Below are 20219 nucleotides of genomic sequence, written 5' to 3'. Positions count from 1 at the left end.
GCAGCAAACAAAAATGTCAGAACCAGTTTCTCCCTTCAAGGTGCTCAGAAGGAAGGTCAGTGTACACCTCAGTGAGCCAGAGGCCTTTAGAAGTCCATGAATTAGCACGAGAAAAGCTTATTGAGCAGTGCCATTGGTGCCACTGCAATTGTCTGCTCATTTGGAAATGTTCTTTCATTTCTCACGTCTGTATCATGAGTAGAGTGGGTTTGGGTAAAGTTCCGTTTCATCTTGATCACATAGCAGTTGTACCTCCTGCTTATTAAATATCTAGTTAACCAGCTTAGGTTTGAAGCTTACTTTTGATGACATCAACTGTGTCTGATCTATTAAATATTTAAATATTTGACCCCAGATATATGTGTACTGTACAATTAACCTGAGATAACTGAAGATTAGGAGTGCCAGCTTCAGCTTTTGATGTAACTGGAGAAAGCATCGTTTTTAAGTTTGCTTTGTCTCATGTAGTGAGCAAAGAGTAGCATACATTTGTCTCTATTCAAGGAACCAGTATAGAAGAGAGGTAGTTAAAAGATGAGAGAATAAAAGCTGGGAGGGAAAAGTGGGGAGAAAAGACAGAAAGTGTGTGTGTGTGTGTGTGTGTGTCTTAACTATGTTCCTGATGTGATAAATATCTGAAAGAACAATTTAAAAGGAACAATGTGATTTGGGCTCTCAGTTCAGAGATGTCAGTTCAGTTCATGGGTGGCTTGCTTGCTCTATTGCTTTGGGCCTATATTGAGACAGAACACCATGATCGCAAAAGCTTATAGCAAAGCAAAGATATTTACCTCATGAGAGCCAGGAAACAGAGAAGCCAGGATAGGGTATAGTGTCCAAAGGTATTCTCCTCAGTAATGAACTACTTTCCTCCAACTAGATCCTACCTCCATATATTGCCATACCCCCACTAATGCCACCCAATTATAAATGCATGAGTAGATCAATCCATCGATTAGGTCAAAGCCCCCTTGATCCAGTAACTATTCAATGATTGGATCTACCAACTGGGAACCAAGTCTTCCAACATGTGTACCTTTAGGTAGGACATTTTGTTTCTAAACCATAGCACCAATTTCCTGAGTTACTCTAGCAAAATACTTGCTAAAGTTATATTCTGCATATTGGCATGTACTTTAGTATACACTAACTTGGAAGGTGACAAACCTTTTTTTTTTGAGTATTTGAAGGCTTACAACTGTTACAACTACTCATCTCTGCCAGTGTAAAATGAAAATAGCCCTAAACAAACTATCAACAACTATGCATGACTACACCTCAACAACTTTAAGGCAGGGGCTGGAGGGCTGGCTCAGCAATTAAGAGCACTTGCTGCTCTAGTGGAGGAACCAGGTTTGGTTCCCAGTGCCCACATGTCAGCTCACAGTAGTCTATCACTCCGGTCCCAGGCAATCTAATGCCCTCATCTCACCTCTGCAGACACTAGGCACACACATGGGCATAAAATAAAAAGAAATCTCAAAAATAAAATCTGAAAGCAAAGCAGCCACCATGGTGCACACCTGTAATCCAGCACTTGGGTGGATAAAACAGAAGGAGTGCCACAGATTCGAGTCCAGCCAGGGCAACACGCCAAGTGCTAGGGTGGCCAGGGATACAAAGTCAAACCTTGTCTCAAAAATGCAAAACAAAAACGAAACACTTCTGATGGACTCTTTGGCCTATAAACCAGTTCATAGCTTCCTCACCTCATCCTTTGTTTTAGGTTTTCAATGACAATCATAGCCATACTTCTTTAAGTCCATTGTGTTTTCAGTAGGGTGTGTGCCTTTTGCTATATTCTAACATTCAATACCTGAACTGTCCAATAGAATAGTCCTTTGTGGCTGTTCAGCCATTGAAATGTCTCTAGTGAGACTAAGAAACTGAACAATTTCATTGTCATTCGTTTAAATATAAACAGCCCCATGTAGCTATCCATTCTTTTCTTCTTTCTTTCTTCTACATGGGACCCAAGTAAGCTAAAGGAGAGTGGGTTGTGTTACTCTTGAGTCTCCCTATAAAGTGATATTTCTGTTGTTGTAACAAAATACTGTGACCAGGGTAACTTACAGTTCCAGAGGGAGAAGAGTCTATCATAGCAGGGTAGGCATAGCAGCAGAATGAAGCTGAGAGATCACATTTCTAGCCTCAAACACAAAGCAGAGAGTGCAAACTGAAAGTGGGACAACTCTCCAAGCCTGTCCTAAGTGACTCAACCTCCCCAAACCGTTCCACCAACAGGGCACCAAGTATTCAAATACCTAAGTCATATCAGGGCTATTTTTTATTCAAAATACCACAGTCACTTCATGTCTTTCCTCCTAAAGTGGCATGAAATACATCTCACAACACTGAAATAGTCACCTAACGACAAGAAAGAAACAGCTGGTATGATGCTATATACAAACAAATGTGGTTTTTAAATTGCTTCTGCAACAGAACTGGAGATGGGAACAGAGGCTATAAAACACTGTAAAGAAACAACAGCTTTTTTTTTTCCCTTTCGAGTCAAGGTCTCTTGTGTCCCAGGCTGGTCTTGAGCTTGTAATCTTCTATTGCCACCTTTCAAGTGATGGCATTGTAACTGTATGCTGTCATTAAGCTATGGCTTCACAGCTCTTAAGAAACAGTTGAGGAGCTAAGTTTACAGAGCTCAGTTGGTAGAGCGCTTGCTTAGCATACACAGAAGCCTAGATCCCAACACACACATGCACACACACAGGGTGATTGAGTAGATACATTGGGAATATAACTCATCAGTCCAGCCATTTAAACCTTTCATGTATGGAACTTTGCAGATACAACCAGACCTCCAAAGAAAGATGAAGAAAATGGCAAGAATTATTACTTTGTATCTCATGACCAAATGATGCAAGACATCTCAAATAATGAATACTTGGAGTATGGTAGCCACGAGGATGCAATGTACGGAACAAAACTGGAGACCATTCGGAAAATCCATGAGCAGGGGCTGATTGCAATACTGGACGTGGAGCCTCAGGTAATGTCCAAGCCACCCTGAATACACTCCAGCTTCCCTGCATGCTGATAAACTCAGATTCTGAAATCCAAAATCCCATCAGAAAGGGTCAGGTCACAGAAATAATCCTCAAAGCCACAGGAAAGTTTGAGTATTCAGGACTGCCTGGCTCAACAGCCTAGGATGCAAACTGACCTGTCACTGAATTCAACATACACAACATGCATTGAAGAAGCAAATCATTGTCTTCTGAAGCTTATACTCAGAAGCTCGGTGAAGGGCCCATTTGGGTTCCGTGCCTGCCAGGAATCCTACACTTAACCTGACCTCAGGCTGGGCCTCTGGCAGTTGTCACAGCACCCCACCTCCGCTCTGCCAGTATAGCCCACGCTGGGCCATTAGAGCATCTGCCAGTAACTCACATTGCTCCCTTGTGAAAAAACTGATCCCGAGGTTTAGGTGTGAAAGAGCCAGAGCTCAATGAAACAAGTGCTGGTGAGCCCAGTGTTAGCGGGAGCAGGGAGTAAGAGCCCAGGTGGCCCTCAGCCTCTGCTCTCACCTTTCCCGAAGAGAGAAATGAAGAACTTGGAGAAGACTCAAAAAGGAGCTAGAGACAAAGATGGCTGTTTTAATGATTTCTAGCGAAGTCATATGTAGGAAGCTAGAGCAATGAAGGAACTTGAGAAAGAAACCTGGAGACTTCACACAAGGGTTGGCATCATCATAGCTTGGCGGGAGGATGGGCACAAGCTTAGCATGAACAAACAAAACAGGAATGCTGACAAGCTAAATGTTCATGCCCGAGCATAAGCCAAGTCGGAATGGGGCTTAAAGCACAAGGAAAAGAGCTTGTGAATGACAGACATCAGAGGAGGTTACAGGACAGGCTGATGGGGACTCTTAGGGACTCACCTCTGCCATTTCTAAGATGGATCTATACCCCACACCTTTCATCGCTTAGATTAGAATGGGTGCACCATCTGAGGAGATGTGGAGAATTGCCCCTGGTTGAGGAGGTTCTGCTTCAGCTTATGTGCCTGTCCCAGGCAGTGAAAATCTCTGTTGAGAGGCCACTGTATGAGGCTTGGTCTCATAACCATCCCTAAATGCTAAACCAGTTTATGTGATCTGGGCCCTGATGGCTCAGTTTCTAGGATCCAAGATTCTAACCTATGGCCAACAGGTTCATCCATTTCCATTATAGCACCAGGTGGGGTTCTTGTACTCAGAACTTCTGAAATCACAACAGGATCTGGTTAGGGGCTAGGGAGGAGTACAACAATAGGTAACCACTGTGGTTTACTTAATGGTTAACTTGGACCTATATAGAACTAAATATGATGATGTGTAATGCAGATTGATCTTTGTTTAACTACTAATCCCTCCTTACTAGGGATTGGAAAAATCTTCTGGCCAGGGGTGGCTAGAGGCAAAGTCTCAATCCTGGTCCTGGTCTTCGACATCCTCTCCTTGGGTTCCACACTGGTCTTCACCTGAACGTCGTTTTCTGCTGGTAGTAATGTCTCTAGCAGTATGCTGGCTGCAGGGCTCCTCAGATCCCTCTGCATTACCTCAGGCCACTTCCAAGGGCTTTCTGCCTTCCCTGCTGCTGCTGCCCCTGCGACCGCCGCCGCCACCACCACCACCACCACCACCACCACCACCACCGCTGCTGCCGCTGCTGCTCCACTTATAGCACCCAGCTCTCCCTATCCCCTTGCCCTTGCACAGCCATGCACTGCTCTGCACTGCTGAGCGGGAGACCCATCTCTCAGCCTCATCAGAACATCCACAGCAGATCCTTTCTCCATTGCACTTGGCCCGGGACCTTTTCCTGCAGGGCACACTGGCCCCTGCTGCCCTGACTGCTGGATGAGCTCACCTGCACTCCTCTCCTGCTTCCTGTTTCTTTTCCTCTCACAACTGTGATCTCTCAGTTCTACTGGCCCCCGAGGGTGGGCCCTAGGCATCCTAGCCTCTGCCTTAGCCATATGGGGCTGTGCTCCTAGGGACAAGGATGGCCAAGAGCTGTCTGGCCCCTCTAATGGACTGGTTGACCACTCTGGTCCCAGGCTTTCCTGCCCAGTCTGTACTCCTAGGTGCATGATATGTATGGCAATACAACCTGGGATACCCATGAGGTCCATACTCAACAGGGCCCCGCTGGGCCTCCCTGCCCTCAGCCCGCTCTCTCCAGGGCTGGGGAGCACCCTCACCCTGCTTTCAGGGTGTCTGTGGCCGTGAGTGACTTACTTCCAGGCAGGGCCTTGTTCTTAGAACATTTTCCTCCATGCCCCTTACCCACCCTAGCTGGTTAGATTGAGGCCTCTACTGGATCTCGATAGTCTGATTTAACACCTTTGTACTAACCACTAATACGCCAGGCTATGCGCCTAGAGCTAAAAATGCATTCAAGAAGACAAGCTGGGGAGGATAAAAGTTCTTCCTGCATTTGCCTCAGACGCTTTCCAAAGTAGTAAAAGTGTCTTTAGCTTTTCTTGTTTTTTTTTTAAGTTTTATTTATTTATTATGTCTACAGTATCTGCCTGAAAGTACACCTGCATGCCAGAAGAGGGCACCAGATCTCAAGATAGACGGTTGTGAGCCACCGTGTGGTTGCTGGGAATTGAACTCAGGACCTCTGGAAGAGCAGACAGTGCTCTTAACCTCTGAGCAATCTCTCTAACCCAGCTTTTCTTGTTTTAATCTGCTCAACATCTACTTCAGCTGAAGCCCCTTCTCCCATAGGTGGCCCATTGTATGACCACCTAACCCTGAGGCTCATCTCACTTAGGACATGTCTAATGCTCTCTGCCATCTTGATTTATTTCAGACAATTGAGGCTAAATTTAAGCACCAAGCCTAAATGATAAGGTGTATTGATCTAACTTCAAACCTAAAAGACCATGGCAGTGACACTAAGCTAGAAAAAAATAAATAAATAAATAAACTAATAACCTGGCTGCTTTCAAATTAGCAACAATTTGTATTCCTATATTGCCAGTCCCGGTAACCTTAAGGAACTCTATCAGTATCTTCTGTCATAGATGAGGAAAAACAAGCTTGAGGTAATGGTGATCAACCAATGTTTTCCAGCCAGTAGAAAGTGAGGTTTGAACTGTGTCGGGGTTCTTACTTTTTTATGAGAAATCCCAACCTTTTGTGCCATTGTGAGTGGGGTACCCTCTAGGTCTCCTGCCTTGTGTATTATACTACAGTTTAAACCTTGATCTTTTTCTTTTAGCATGTAGAAAAGTCTCGATGTTAGTGGCACCTGAAAAAAAAAATACCATAAAGCTCATTTCTTGTAGAAATAAAACTCTAAGTCGAGGAAGTAACCCATATCAGTAAAGCAGAAACTGCGCAATAATAAATGTAGTAAGTAATGGGAACTTCATATTGCGGTTTTTAACTTGAACCGCATTCTGATTTACCAGTCACCAGCATTACAAAGTGAATACTAGCTTCTGGGCGTGGCTGTGCATGCCTGTTAATCCCAATGCTCCGGAGGCTGAGGCAGGAGGATGATAAATTCAAGGCCAGATCCAAGGTCAAAACCAGTTAATCACAGATTATTTGTAGCTTTGCCTTCCCCCAAAGGGAGAAAAGTTGTCATCCAAAGATGAATCCCAAAAGGAGTAAGAATCTAAACTTAAAAACAAGAGCAGAGGTTGAGGACCTAGCTCAGTGGTAGGAGCACTGCCTAGCATGCAGGGAGACCCTAAGGGTCATTCTGTTTTCTGGTTAGCACAGTGAGGTCACTGTGCTCTTCCTAAAGCCCTTGCATTTGTGTACAAAAGTAACTAGGCTGCTTGCCCTGAATACTTTGTAACTTTGCAAACATTAGTCTAAATGAGACCTTATCTTAGGTCCTTAGGTGAAATGGGTTCTTGTTCTGTGCCATGATAACCTGAGATTAATTCTTGGCCATACGTAGATGAACTACAAAAAAAAATGAATTTATCTCCATAAGTTACCTTTTTCATAAATGAATGATACATTTTTAATCTAGTGTGAATCTAGTGATTATTTGAATCCAGTATGTTTCCAGTGGTTTTTCTATAGTATATTTTCTCCCTGTCTCTCTCCCTCTCTCCCTTAACTTTCCCTCCTTACCTCTTTCCCTTCCTTCCTCCATTCCCTCCTCTTTCTTCTCTCTCTGTTTCTTCCTCTCCTCACACTCAGAGAGATTTACCTGTGACTATTAACAAATTTGTATCTCACCTTAAATCAGAGATTTAGAGTTCATCTTTAACTCTGAAGTTAACCGCCTGAGGGAGGGGCATCCTTATGAGCAGTTCCATTTCCTGACCCTGAAGCAACTTGGAAAACGAGCCAAGCAGAGCCTGGACCTAAAACAGTACCTGCTTGAGAAGCCTAACTAGAACAGGATACAAGGATAGGGATGGTTGGAAACAAAGATGTGTGCTAATGCTGAAATTGAGGCCTACCAAGACAACAAAATCACAGTTGGGATTTGAGCACATTGGAATTTTGGAAATTGCAATAACATAAGGCAGAAATAGAAAACTATGAAAAAGACAGGGGAGCAAAAATGCGAACCACGGGAACTACTGTAATTATTGTGATAAGCATTGACTTTGGCCCTAAATTCTCTGTCATGGGGGGACAGGGCCTAGAGCTAAGAAACCCCCGGTGATGTGATAGACATGGCCCTCCCTTGGGACTTTGATGGCGTGAAGAGTTGGGTGTAGACTTAGGGCAGCACACAGAGATATATGGCTAAGCCACTGGGAGTGAAATTGCTGCTTTCCAGGGAACGAGTTGGTTCGTGCAGTAGCATGTTGGCAGGCTAGAAATTAAAAAGAGCTCACGATTGGGGTTGGTAGCAGTGTGGGTGACTAAGAAGAAGAAAACCATTGTCCACCTGGGAATCGTTGTTGTCCTCTGAGTTCCACTCTTATGGGCTGTTCAAACTGGCAGTCAGCTACCTCAGGGAGAAAAGCAACCAGGATGTTTCCATATTTTAGATTTTAGTTGAGAGAGAGAGAGACAGTCCAGTGGAGATAATGAGAAAGCCTTATATCCGGCCTGACATTGTATTCTTTCTGCTGCCAGGGCATAGGAAGGAAGAAATGACTACCTGAGATAATAGTGACAAAGTGGACATTTCTGAGTGAGGACCCTAGTTAGGCTTACTTGAGTAACATGCTCAGTCACAACAGATACAACAAAGAAATGGGCAGCTCCCTCCACCCAAAGTGAATATGGGCAGGCTTGGAACGCATTCTTAGGACCGAACTCTGGGCCTGTGGCTTGACGAGTGAAGAGCTTTAGGGAGATAAGACAGTGAATCAGGTTCCCGTCACCCACCCAAAGACATGTGACCAAAATCTAGAACTAGAATCCTAGTGCAGGCTGGGCTTATACTCACAAGTGAAGACCTTTAGTATCAGATTGGATCTTAGACTTCTGTGGGCTCAGAGATGCCAAGAGGACAGCAGCTCTCTGGTTAGACCTGCTTCAAAGGCCAGGATAAGTGTTGTACATTTTAGATTTACTGTTTTTTACATTCTTACCGAATCATAAAAGGCAGTCTATGGTGTACCGTATTGAGTATAAGAGAAGCAACTGCACCACACACAGCCTCTGCCCTCACTGCCCTCACTGTGCTTCCAGTTTGATTGATGGGTACTTCAGCAACACACAGCTGGGCCTCAGAGAACGGTGAACTTCTCAGAGAAACTGCCAGGTGTGCTATCAGCAGCACAAGAGGACCAGGGCCTTAAGGTCCAACTCAGGCGATAGAATGCATGCCTAGTGAGCATGAAGCCCAGACTCATCCCCCACCACTGCATAAAACTGGGCATGTCTGTAATCCCGGCACTCAGGATGTGGAAGCAGGAGGATCAGAAATAGGAAGTCATTCTTGTCTATATGAGATCATGCCGGAAACTAGGTTCTAAAGGATTATTCATCCAAACAGAAAGGGCAATGGGGGAAAAAAAGGGAGAGTCGGAAGCCCAGGTAGAGGAAGCTCCAAGCAAAAAGGCCAAGAAGCTGGAAAGAGTTGGGCTTTTTCTAGGACTGGAAGTTGCTCAGTAAGGCCAGTCTACCCAGGAGGTGGAAAAGAGCTAGGCAGAAGTTAAACATGGGACCCGGCCTTTATGCCAAGGAACATGTGTTTTCCCTGCAGTGCAAAAGCGAGGTCTGTTGAAGGGTTAGGAGGGGAAGGTAAAATTTGCACTTCAGAAAGATCAGCTACCAGTGGGTTGGAATATGGATTTCAAAGTTCCAAAACGAGAGGCAGGGAGTCAGTCTAAGGGCTAGCACCATAAACCAGGCTAAGGTTGGAATACAAGAAACAGCGGAAAGAACACAAAAGTAAGCATCATTTGCAACGCAAAATATATAGGTAACAAAATAGACATGTCCAGTTCTTGTATAAAGAGCAGCAAGCAGTCTTACACAATGACGCACACCTGTAACCCCAGGTCAATACAGAAGGGTTGCCAGTTTGAGGCCAGCCTGTATATACCTGTCTCAGTGGGAAGAAAACTAAAATTAAAAAGAGAACAGCAAAGTATTTACGTCTGATGTCTCTGAATCATTCACACGTCAGTCCCGTGTGGATTACGTATCTGGATGTGGTCAGCTTTGTCCTGGTATGGCTATTTATAGCCTCTAAGAATACTGTGGCTTCCCAGGGGAGGAACAGAAACACTGAGCCTTCACAGAGTCGGTTCCTACACAGCACCTTATCACAGCCTGGCCACACATTTAAGCAAGCTAATCACATGCACAGATGTACCACATTTTGGAAAGATGCTAGAAGGAAAGCCTCAAAGGGCTTTCCACTTGAATGCCATGTCCCCACATGGACCAAAGCATCAGCGACGGCCACACAGTGTTTTAGTGGCAGGACTTCATTATTATAGCCAGGCTTTCTCCCATGAGTCCCACAGGGGCCTTTCGTCAGAAGGCCTGTGTAACTGTGAATGCAGCCCACATAGTGATGGTGGTCAGGATTTGCTTTCTTTGTTTGATTAGCAAACTGCAGTGTGATATGTGACAAAGTGGGTTCCCAATCAGTGTGAAGCCAGCCTGCAGATCCAAGTCTCCCCAGAATGCATTTCCATCAACTAAAATTCAGGCTCTATCAAATCACCAGGTTTAAATGAACATTAACTAACATATAAGTTGTGAGATTCATAACAACCAGGTTCAATTTGTCATCTCTTATTTTCCGAGCTGTTGTCCACCCTTTAGGAGGAAAGCAATATGCATTACTTATAAAGTTGGTACATTTAATTATACTTTGCCAAAAACTTGAGCCAAAGCCTTGACTTTTGCAGTTGTATCACATTTTATAGGCTCCTTTGCATGCTATCTCACTTATTTCTCCTTCTAAGTTTCTTCCTTTTCCACACAGGCACTGAAGGTCCTGAGAACTGCTGAGTTTGCTCCCTTTGTTGTCTTCATTGCGGCGCCAACTATCACTCCAGGCTTAAACGAGGTAAGTGTGAACTCGCCAGATTGGCATGCTCTGTGGTAAGGAATGTGTGTTCCTTCCACTGAAGACACCCGAGCAAAGCTCTGCTCTTTCCTTTGGCTGGTCACTCTTATTCCCAGAGTACAAGGGTCTTGTTCACTATTGGGGATTAGACTGTACAGGGAGGCTGTTTCTTTGAGATCAAAACACTAAAGTCCAGCCTCATCCCCAGTGCAGCAGGAGGTCTGCTCCAGGAGATGTGATGTGGGATAGAGCAGCCATACTCAATACAACTACTTCTGAGCTGGGTGTGCTGGCGCATGACTTTGATCCCAGTACTGGGGGAGGCAGGAGGATCTCTGTGAGTTCGAGGCCAGCCTGGTCTACAAAGTGAGTCCAGGACAGCCAAGGCTACTCAGAGAACCATGTCTCAAAAAGAAAAAAAAAATCTACTTCTGAAGTATATGGGGAAGCCCCTCAGTTCCCCAGGACTGAGGTATTCCAAGCAGAGTTTGCCCCCCAAGGCAGCTAGTCTCCTGCCTCCCTGGCAGGATCCATGACTTTGATGGTGCTGTCCAGGTTCCCTCTGCTTGCAAAGACCCCTGGAGACTACCAAAGGTAGAAATGAGCTCCCCCCAGCAGGCAGTCTCATTCCTCACTCGCCTAACATGAACATGGCCCTCGGTGCCATCCCCAGCACCACAAAAAGAATAAAGTCTGGGTGCTTTCAAGCCAACTCAAGTCAGCAATTGCCAGAGCTGGCCCCAGGTATCACCAAGCCCGTGCAGAGGCTCTCTTCCTGGGAAGGTAAGGGCAGCAGCATATGCTGACCGGTGTGATCGCATCTGCTTCCTGTGACCCTGAGCTAGGAAGACACTCCTGTATAAACTTATTCCGAAGAACATGATTTTAAAGGGTCTAGGACCCACCAGCAGACTCAACGACTGTGTGCGGTGGTCAATGACCCAGTCTTTCAGTACAGTTAGATCGAGACTTGGAAGTTGTGTATACCTTTACTATTTAGGTTGACCTTTATTGCTTATTTGGTCCCCGCCCTTTGTCATGTCATTGGCAAAAGACCTATTCATTTGTAAAATTCTGTTCCCCCATGTTTGAAACTCCCCATTGTGGTTAACATTTTTCCTTGGTTACTATGTATTTTTCTTGAATTATCATCTTTGCTTTGTTTTTTGTTTTTTGTTTTGCCTGTTGTCCTGCCCTTTTACTAATTTTCCATAGCTGCCAAAATGGTGCAGAAAATTGCCTGTAAGTACCAGCTAGGATGTGGTGAAATACGGCCTGTGTCTTTTAATCGATGTAGAATGTAGACATTTTGTTCCCATAAATCCTTGCTTTTGCTGTTAGAATAAAGGCATTTTGTTTTCACTGAGTTAAACGTCATCACATGAGAGGGGACGAGCTGCTGCAAAAGAAGCTGACAGAGCCTCCTCACCTTGGAGGATGTAGGCACAAGGGAGCTTTGTTCCGCTCTAAAGAGAACTCTGTCTAGCTCTAAATTTCCTTGAATGTTTGCACCAGTCCAGTTTTCCGAACAAACCAGAACCTGCTAGCAGCATCCTAGGCCCAGGCCCAGGCCCAAAAGCACAAAGAACACCACCGCCAAACCCCCAACCACCCTCACCCACCCTTACCCCATCCCTCACCACCACACCGGCACACAGACTGACTTCTCAGAACTGTGCCTGCAGGGACTGGTAGGAAGCACTCCTGGATCTGGAGGAGAGCTAAAGGGAGGGAGGGGGAGGATGTTTCTTATGAAACTGAGCCACAGTGAAAATACTATGCTTTTCAGGTACAAGCAGAGTGTGTGCACAAGGTGACCAGTGACTGGGGTCTTGCAACCATTGGGATAGTTCACACTGACATTCAAAGCATGCCATGTCCTGCTCTGAAATTCCTGTAGAGGGTGACTAAACCAGTCCACTTGGATTGGTCAGAGTACCCAGATAAGGAACATTGAGTTCCTGGCTGCTCTGGGCTCTGCCTTTCCCTGCACAGGGCTAGAATAGAATGTCCTTCCTACTCGTGCCCTTGCCAGAGAACCGTGCCCTCAGAGAAGAGGAAGGAGGGTCCTTAGCCACGGTTGGGCACCCAGCAATCCTTGGCCCCTGAGGGTATCACAGTTTTTACTTTCTCCAAAGATCAGATCCCTATTTCCTAGTACAATCACCTAGTCTCTTGCCCGTAGACTTGATACAAAAATCCTAAAGGGACCAGTATCAGTCAAGCACTTGTTCTTTCATCACCGTTTATTAGGCACATACTGTGTGGGGGCCACTCTGCTTAGCTCTGGAGCAAAGCCAAGGCAGACCACACAGCACAGGTTTTATGCACTGGTTGAGGAGAGGGATAGTAATCAAAGAAACATAAAGTTACAGATATGTACATATATTAATATGGGCTAAGACTAGGCTAGGCTATACAAAGACCCTGTCCCTGTCTCCTCCCAAGAGCAGGGAGTGTATGTGTGTGTGTGTAAGACTCTAACCAATAGTTTACAACTACCTAGTGTTTGGCAAGTAGGGTGGAAAGCTTATAGTTCATTTTACTCACAAAGTTCAAATTGGAATTGACCTGTAGAAAAAAAGAGAAACAGACTTTCTTTCTGGTGGCCCTTTAGAGTATTCAAGGTGGATGTGATGGCACATGCCTATAATCCTAATACTTGGGAAGCTAAAACAGGAGGATTCCAAGTTCCAGGCCAGCCTGGGCTACATAGTGAGACTCTGACTCCAAAAGAAAAAAACAATATTAATGGGACAAGCTGCAGAACCCATATTCCCTCCTGGTGTAGGCTCAGCCTGGGAGAGAGTTCTGATGGTTGAAGTCCAGCTGTGTTACAGCGGTATCATCCTACAGTGAGCCTGCTTAGAGTTCAAGGTCTGGAGCTGTTTTCTTAAGAGACATGAGCATGTGCACAAACAGCGACATTTTCCTGCCATTCCCAGTATAGACCAACTTGGGGGCATTCTTCAGAGGCCAGTTACTGTTGTATTTAGGAACTGGCGCCTTATTCCATCCATTGCTTGTAGCATCCAGAAAGCTCTGCATCCGGCGCAGACTGTTCTCTCAAGTGAGGGAACTTATGTGCCATTGCATCCCTGGAACACACTAAACCTTTTAAGTAGATGGGGGTCAAACACAACTTCATTTGTCGTCCAAGGACAAGGCTTGTTAGCGGAAATGCATGAGGCTCAAAAGAACTTAAAAGCCCAAGGGAAGGAAACCAAGAAAAGTTCAAATCAGCCACACTAGCGCTCCCATCAGATAGGTAGCTGTGCTCTGCTCTGGCTTAGAAGAATGATTTTGTAAAAAACTGTAGCCACTAGATATCTGTGCCTTGCGTGGTCTCCCCCAAGGTGGCTCTGGGATAGGAACGGCTAGGCCCGGGTGGGGCCTATGTGTTTGCTGGAGTATTGGCTTTGTCTGCTTTTTACAGAGAACCCCATGGCATATCTGCCAGTCACAGTTGCCAGTGGGAGTTCTCTAGCCCTGCCCTCACAGGACAGGGACCATCTCCTCCTCGGTCACACAAGCCATCTGGGCCTCTTGCCCCACCCTTGTTTCGTTTTTTGCCTGTTGTAACACTGGAATGAGCTGAAAGGTAGAAAGAGAAAGACTTCCAACTGACTTCTCTCTTGTATTTGCTCTTCTCTTCTTCCCATACCTGCCCCTCCGCTATGCCACCCTATGCAGGATGAATCCCTTCAGCGCCTCCAGAAGGAGTCTGACGTCTTGCAGAGAACCTATGCACACTACTTCGATCTCACAATTATCAACAACGAAATTGATGAGACAATCAGACATCTGGAGGAAGCTGTCGAGCTCGTGTGCACAGCCCCACAGTGGGTCCCAGTTTCCTGGGTCTATTAGGCTTCTCTGTGGCTATCTGAGTCCAAAACTGGGAGCAGCCTCCTATGTGGAAAAGCCTCTTTGTTATCGACCTTGTGTCAGCAGGTCATGGTCCCTAGAGACTACCTAGTTGTAGTGTGACCTACATTTATAATTATTGTCATGTCCGAATAGATAGGAGGAGAAAATCAATTACACACTAATTTAAAGAGACAGTATCTTTTTTAATCAGTTCTCCTAAACTTTAATAAAATGTATCTTTAAATGTATGTATTATTCAATCCTTTGGAATGTTATATTTTTGGAAATCATAGCTTTTTATTTCCAAGGCCCCTAAAAACTGCACAAAATAGATGCTGCTTTCTATAATCTATTTTAATAATAATAAACAATGATTCTGTTACCTTGACTGGGGGTGGAACACTACATTCTTTTTAGAGTCTGATTTTATGGATTGGAGTATCTTTCTTTCCTTTATTTATTTGAAATAATTAGTCTAGTGATTGCAAAACAGTCATAAATTTTTAAAGGCCTTTTTTCTCTCTCTTTTTTTAAGTCCTTTATGTAACATCCAGATACTGTGATACTGTCTCTTTGAAGCACCCTGTAAACCTTTTAGAGATTTGAAGTTGGGTCTTGACTCTTAATGCATGTGGACAGTCGCGAGCATTTATGCTGTCGGTGTGTCTGTGTTGGACAAAACAATCTGTAATTACAGCAAAGTACATTCCGTTCATGGGGCACACCCAGGGGAATAAGAATAAATTACTATTATGACTAAGTTGTAAACCTATGCACATCCCTTGCATTTCGGGCAACTTTATAAAACAGGAAAAAAAAAGGAAACTGATTTTTATTAATAATAATCATGTAGTGAAATGTGTTTGTAATTTTGTCTCAATTTAATTTGTTGTAAGGTGGGAGGGGGTATTGCTGGTTTCGCCATTTCAGATCTGTGTTGTCTAAGAGTATTAACGTTTTAATTAAGCAAAGAAATGCGGATTTTTAATCTGTATGTAATTGTTTTAAGCACCCATTTAAAGAGAATATACTGTGCAATGAAGAAACCAGTTTAGGCATTTGCTGCAAACTGAATTATTCCAAAAGAATAATCTATAACATCCCTGTAAATTCCTTTAAAATGATAACTAACAGGACAGTCTGACCATTTTTTAAAATATACTTCATTGTATGTGTTCAATAATTAAATGCCTTTGGGTCCTTCATTTCATTATATATTTGTTCAGGTCTCCAAGCTGGCAATCTTCAGTTTTAAAATTTGTTAGATGCTCACCAACCCATCAAAGGCCCAGGAATGAGTTATCAGTTGGCGGGGCAACAAAGCAGCCTGCCAGGGCACAGCTTGGAGCACATCTGACTCCAAGGGCCGCCTGTGGTCTCTCCTTCCTCTTGCTCTATCCCTTGGCACAGGGGAATCACCTGTCTTTGTTGCTTCAGAAACATTCACCATCTCACCCCCCGCTATGCTGTCAGAATCAGTAGAGGAGCTTTAGGCTGGGGATCTCAGACTCTTTGCCAGAGGTCACTAGAGTGTTTCCCCTTCATGTGAGAGGACAAGGCGCTGACATGACTCTGGTCCTTGGAAACAGACCATCTCTTTCATTTCTCGCGGGTTAGGTGGCCTCTGTCACTTTGTGCCTTGGCAGAATGTTCAAAATGAGTTCTGGGCTGAACAGCTCCTCTTTGGCACTGAACAGAGAAGGCACTTTGGCATTCATACTCCTCTCCTATTCCCAGCATCCCACCCTGCCCAGCTATTAGTACACAATACCATTTGATTTCTGTTTGTAGATCATTCTTTCTCGGTGCCCAGATGGGTCACAACTTACCAACAAGATCTTGTGAGAAATAACTTGTGTTTAGTCCCGCAGCGGGGTGACCGAACAGCACACCAGAAGCAGGCTCAAAAGTGGGCTCTTGCTAGGGGAAGGGAGGAGACTACAGGTCTTGCTTAAGGCTGTGTAGTGCTGACCTCAACCCTAACTGGTGCCCAGGCCAGACACCATTACTTCAGTAGTACTGACCGTAAGCCACTCTTTTCCCAGTGGCCCCGTACCTGCTCTACCTCTTCCAGTAAAGCACAAAGAAGACTGCAACTAAAGTGTGGGAAACAGAACCATCTAGAATCCCTTCCTCTTCTCTTCTCCCCCCCCCCTTCCCGACCCCCCGCTTGCCCTTGAGAGCAGATCTCCAGATATGCTGGCAAGGTCTGTCTTTAGCCATCTACCACGTTCCTACGGGTAGAAATGAGCATAGGGAAAGTAAGGCCAGCTCAAAGGCCCGTGACCCGAGACTGAGAGAAGGACTCTGGTACTTGGGGGCCTGGGGTACTTCTCTCCTCACTGTCCTCCTGGAGGTTCTGAGAGAGAAAAAAAAAAAAAAGAGCACAGGCAGGCATCCTTCCTGCCCTTATACAGGTGGTGACGACCCCGCACCTAGAACATGGCAACCTCCCCCACAGATCATTTGTTCTTTTCCACTAATCCACGCATCTAAAGTGTGTGTTTATGGCCTGGAGGAGAAAGCATTTCTGAAGTCAGTATTATCAGTACAATCGAACCTCAAGCAATCAGAGGAAATTGCTAAAAGCTTCTTGACTGCCTCCATTTCATCATCAGAAACACACACGTGCGCTTTTAAATGTTACAGCAAATAGCAGTAGACAGTTGAATTGTATCAGAAAGCCAGATTTTGGGTCGCCTCTGACACCCCAGCCACATTCCACAACAGGAGAGTTTGGATCTCCTAAGGTCTTTGTTAAAAAGATGGAGTGCCCTGATTTTCTAATCATGAAGCAGTAATTACTTCTCACGTGCAGTGTATTCCTATCTGAACACTAAAAAGGAAAGTGTCAGTCAGTTTAATTCATCTGGAAGGTTCCCAGTGTCGAGATAACATTGTAAGTTTTTTAGATGCACCCTGTCAGGTGAGGTGGCTTAAAATATCTGCTCAGAAAGGCCAAGAAACCCATTGACCTACTTCTTGCTACTTGCATGCAGAAGGCAAAGTCTCAGCCTGTGGGTGGCAGAATAGCTAAAGCTGCAGAGTTCCCCAGCATGCAGGAAGGGGCAGGAAACAGCGCCTTTCCTGCACCCAAGGCCTGGAACAGGCAGGCAGGCAGGCAGGCAGGCAGGCAGGCAGTCCAAGCCTTCCTTTGAAGCTACTGTTATCTTTTCAAGCTTTTCATCTCGGAGTTCTATTTTTCCAATCAGGTGTGTCTTCATTAAGATTGCCAGTTTATTCTTTAAGAAAGTTGAATCAATTGAGCCACCCTCCAGGAAATGAGGAGCTACCCAGAATGGAAACTGCCCCTTAAGGATGAGGCAGCCCAAAGCATTCTCTTGTCTCCAACAGATGGGATGGTCTTTAGCATCTTAGGTCAGATTCTTACACAGAGCAAAATTAAGCTTGCTTTGCCACTAACATCCAGAAGACAGCTTGGTTGGTGAATTCTCTATAAAGATGTCTCCTTGGAAAGAACAGAGGGTGCACTGATAAGCATTCCAAAATCAAGCCACTTGCAGCCCTCATCACTCCTTATTTCAGGTCAGCAACCTGGAGATGCAGCTAGCGGTGAGTGACTGTGAGAACTGAGCACAGCCTGCCTTGTCTGTCACAAGAGCTGTCTATGCCAAGGCACCCTGAAGCCCCTACATGCATTTTTCTCATTCTGCGCCTCCAATTAATTCTTTTAGAGAGATGCCTTGCTTCTTACTATGGCTTTCAGGAGGGCTGCATGCTCTTCTCATCTGTGCTTTCGTCTGGGGGCACTTGCCCTTTTCTGGCCCCTTTAGAAATAGGGTCTCCCTGTCTACGTGGTACTACTCGCTACGGGACTGTACTTGGGAGGCCTACTGTGAATTGGCTGTGCCTGGTCACTGCACATGTCCATTTGCCTTAAACTTGTGGGAAGTCTCAGATTGCCCGGCTTCCAGAGTGAAGTTCAGCTGTCACATCCATCCAGATGTGAAAAAGAGGGAAGGGGAGAGAAGAAGAGAGTCCCAGGCTTCCCATCTGTACTTCCTGCTGGTGCCCTCCACCCACAGCAACAGCAGCAGCTATAGGGAAAGAGAAGTACTGTCCCCTAGACAGGCGTCCTCCAGTCTTAGCTGTTAGAGGGATGGCAGGGAACATCCTGACTCCCCACTGTCACCCTCCATTAACTCCCTTGAATGAACCTGTGCAAATGGACCAAGCAAAAGAAAAAGGAAGGAGATGTTGGCAGCCACACAAGAGACCTCCTTTCTGATCCCAAGCACACCTCCAGCTCTGCGTATGGGCAAAAACTCGCACTTTGCTACTAGTTAAGAGTTAAATCTGTTCTCTGTAGCATGCGACCGAGTAAGGTCCAGGGATGAGTCTTTCTGGACCCAGGAGAGAACCCCAGCAGAGGGACACGTGCTTGGGAGTAGAAGTAGGTATTTCTCCACAGAAAGTGGCCTTGCCTTTATTTTTCATTTAGCAGAGACCAAGAATTGAGGGGGGAGGGGGGTCAGGGCTGATTTCTGGTCTTTGATGTCGCCTGGGATGTCCTCTGTAGGCAGGTCGTGCTGAGACCAACAGCATCGTGTTCCGTGCAGTGTAGGTGCGTTGCCCCTCAGATCAGTTCTGAGGTGTCTTTGCATAAAGCTTTGCCAACGTGTTCTTTCTTTCTGTATGTATTATTGCCTTTTTATAAAAGGTTTTGAAGTATAAAAGTATTGTCTCAGTGATAAAAAGAGAGAGATGTTAATGGTTGTTGTATATTTCACCATATCCGATTGTAAGTATTTGCAGGGTACAGCAAAGCCTTAGCTTGCAAGAGGAGCTGAAGGGGTTGGAAAGGTTCGGATCCTTTGTAAATGTCCTGCTTTTCTTTCTCTCTGTGTGTATCTATTTACATGCCTTAGCACACGCCCTCCCATCCCAATCCCTTTGCCCTGTTGCCTGAACAACCACAATGCTGGTGGCACTGCCAGCACAGTACAAGTCGAAATCAGTTATCTCGTGTGGCAGGGGAAGAAGAGAAACTGCATAGTATTCTTTGTAGAATATACATACCTGTAGGATGCTGTGTAATGGGAAACCATAGACTTGGGCTTTTGTCATTTCAAAGTTGGAGAAATGTATGAATAAAATGTATAAAACATGAAAAGGCAGTGGTCTCCTCAGATTCCAGGCCAAACAGCTTGGGAACAAACACCATGAAAGGTACAAGAGGAGGGAGGGCCAGATTTTAAGCCTTCTGCATGCCTAGGCCTTGCAGACACGCTCCCCCCCTACACACACACACACACACACACACACACACACGAACACATGCACATACACGCATGGACAAAAGTCTGTACCAGAGGGATGGCTTGCTCCCGCTCTGGGTAGAGCGTGTCCCACATTCCATCCTGGAAACCTTCCCATTCAGCCATGTCTGTCACAAGCTTCAGCTTGCATTTGGATACACATTTCAAATAGCTTCTGATCCTTATAAAAAAAAGGGGGGGGAGACAAACACAAGTTGTGACATCTGCTGGAAATAGTCGAAATTGATTTTAGTGATGTAGGTGTCACAGCTCGGCAAATGTGGTTGCTGACGTTTGCACTGAAAGCTGTAGGAGGGAGCGCTCAAGGCTTGTCACTTGACTTGACACAGGTGCGGTTTTGTGGTTTCTTTTGGCTTGGTGTGCAGCTAGAGCATGGGACATGGCTTCTGGGGTGCCCCTGCCCACCTAGCCGACACACTCCCCGCTCTGGCCTTTTGCTTTGCTCAAGAAGGTGTTTGCAGAGACCCCTGTGTTGCATACACCCCAGAAAAAAAAAAAGCCAAGCCCCAGTGCATGAAGACTCACAACAAGGAAACATGAATACGGGCGATTTCAAGCCAACACTTTACTCGAACTTCTCACTGTAAGA

General features: G+C 45.3%; 1 protein-coding gene across 13 annotated transcripts in view; it reads left to right on the top strand.

Moving 5' to 3' along the window:
* Cask (calcium/calmodulin dependent serine protein kinase) overlaps nucleotides 1-19464 on the top strand; it is a 350715-nt gene extending 331251 nt beyond the window's left edge. For all 13 annotated transcript variants that reach the window (XM_060375163.1, XM_060375171.1, XM_060375166.1 and 10 more), the window contains 3 exons: nucleotides 2802-3004; nucleotides 10377-10460; nucleotides 14154-19464. In XM_060375163.1, coding sequence (XP_060231146.1) covers nucleotides 2802-3004; nucleotides 10377-10460; nucleotides 14154-14330 — 464 coding nt within the window. In that variant the 3' untranslated portion in view covers nucleotides 14331-19464. The remainder of the gene's footprint in view (nucleotides 1-2801; nucleotides 3005-10376; nucleotides 10461-14153) is intronic.
* Nucleotides 19465-20219: the final 755 nt, after the last annotated feature.

This window comes from Meriones unguiculatus, chromosome X (assembly GCF_030254825.1).
Source record: "Meriones unguiculatus strain TT.TT164.6M chromosome X, Bangor_MerUng_6.1, whole genome shotgun sequence".
NCBI classification, from domain to species: domain Eukaryota; kingdom Metazoa; phylum Chordata; class Mammalia; order Rodentia; family Muridae; genus Meriones; species Meriones unguiculatus.
Note: the sequence above shows the minus strand (reverse complement) of the source record. Positions and strands in the feature narration are given on the sequence as shown.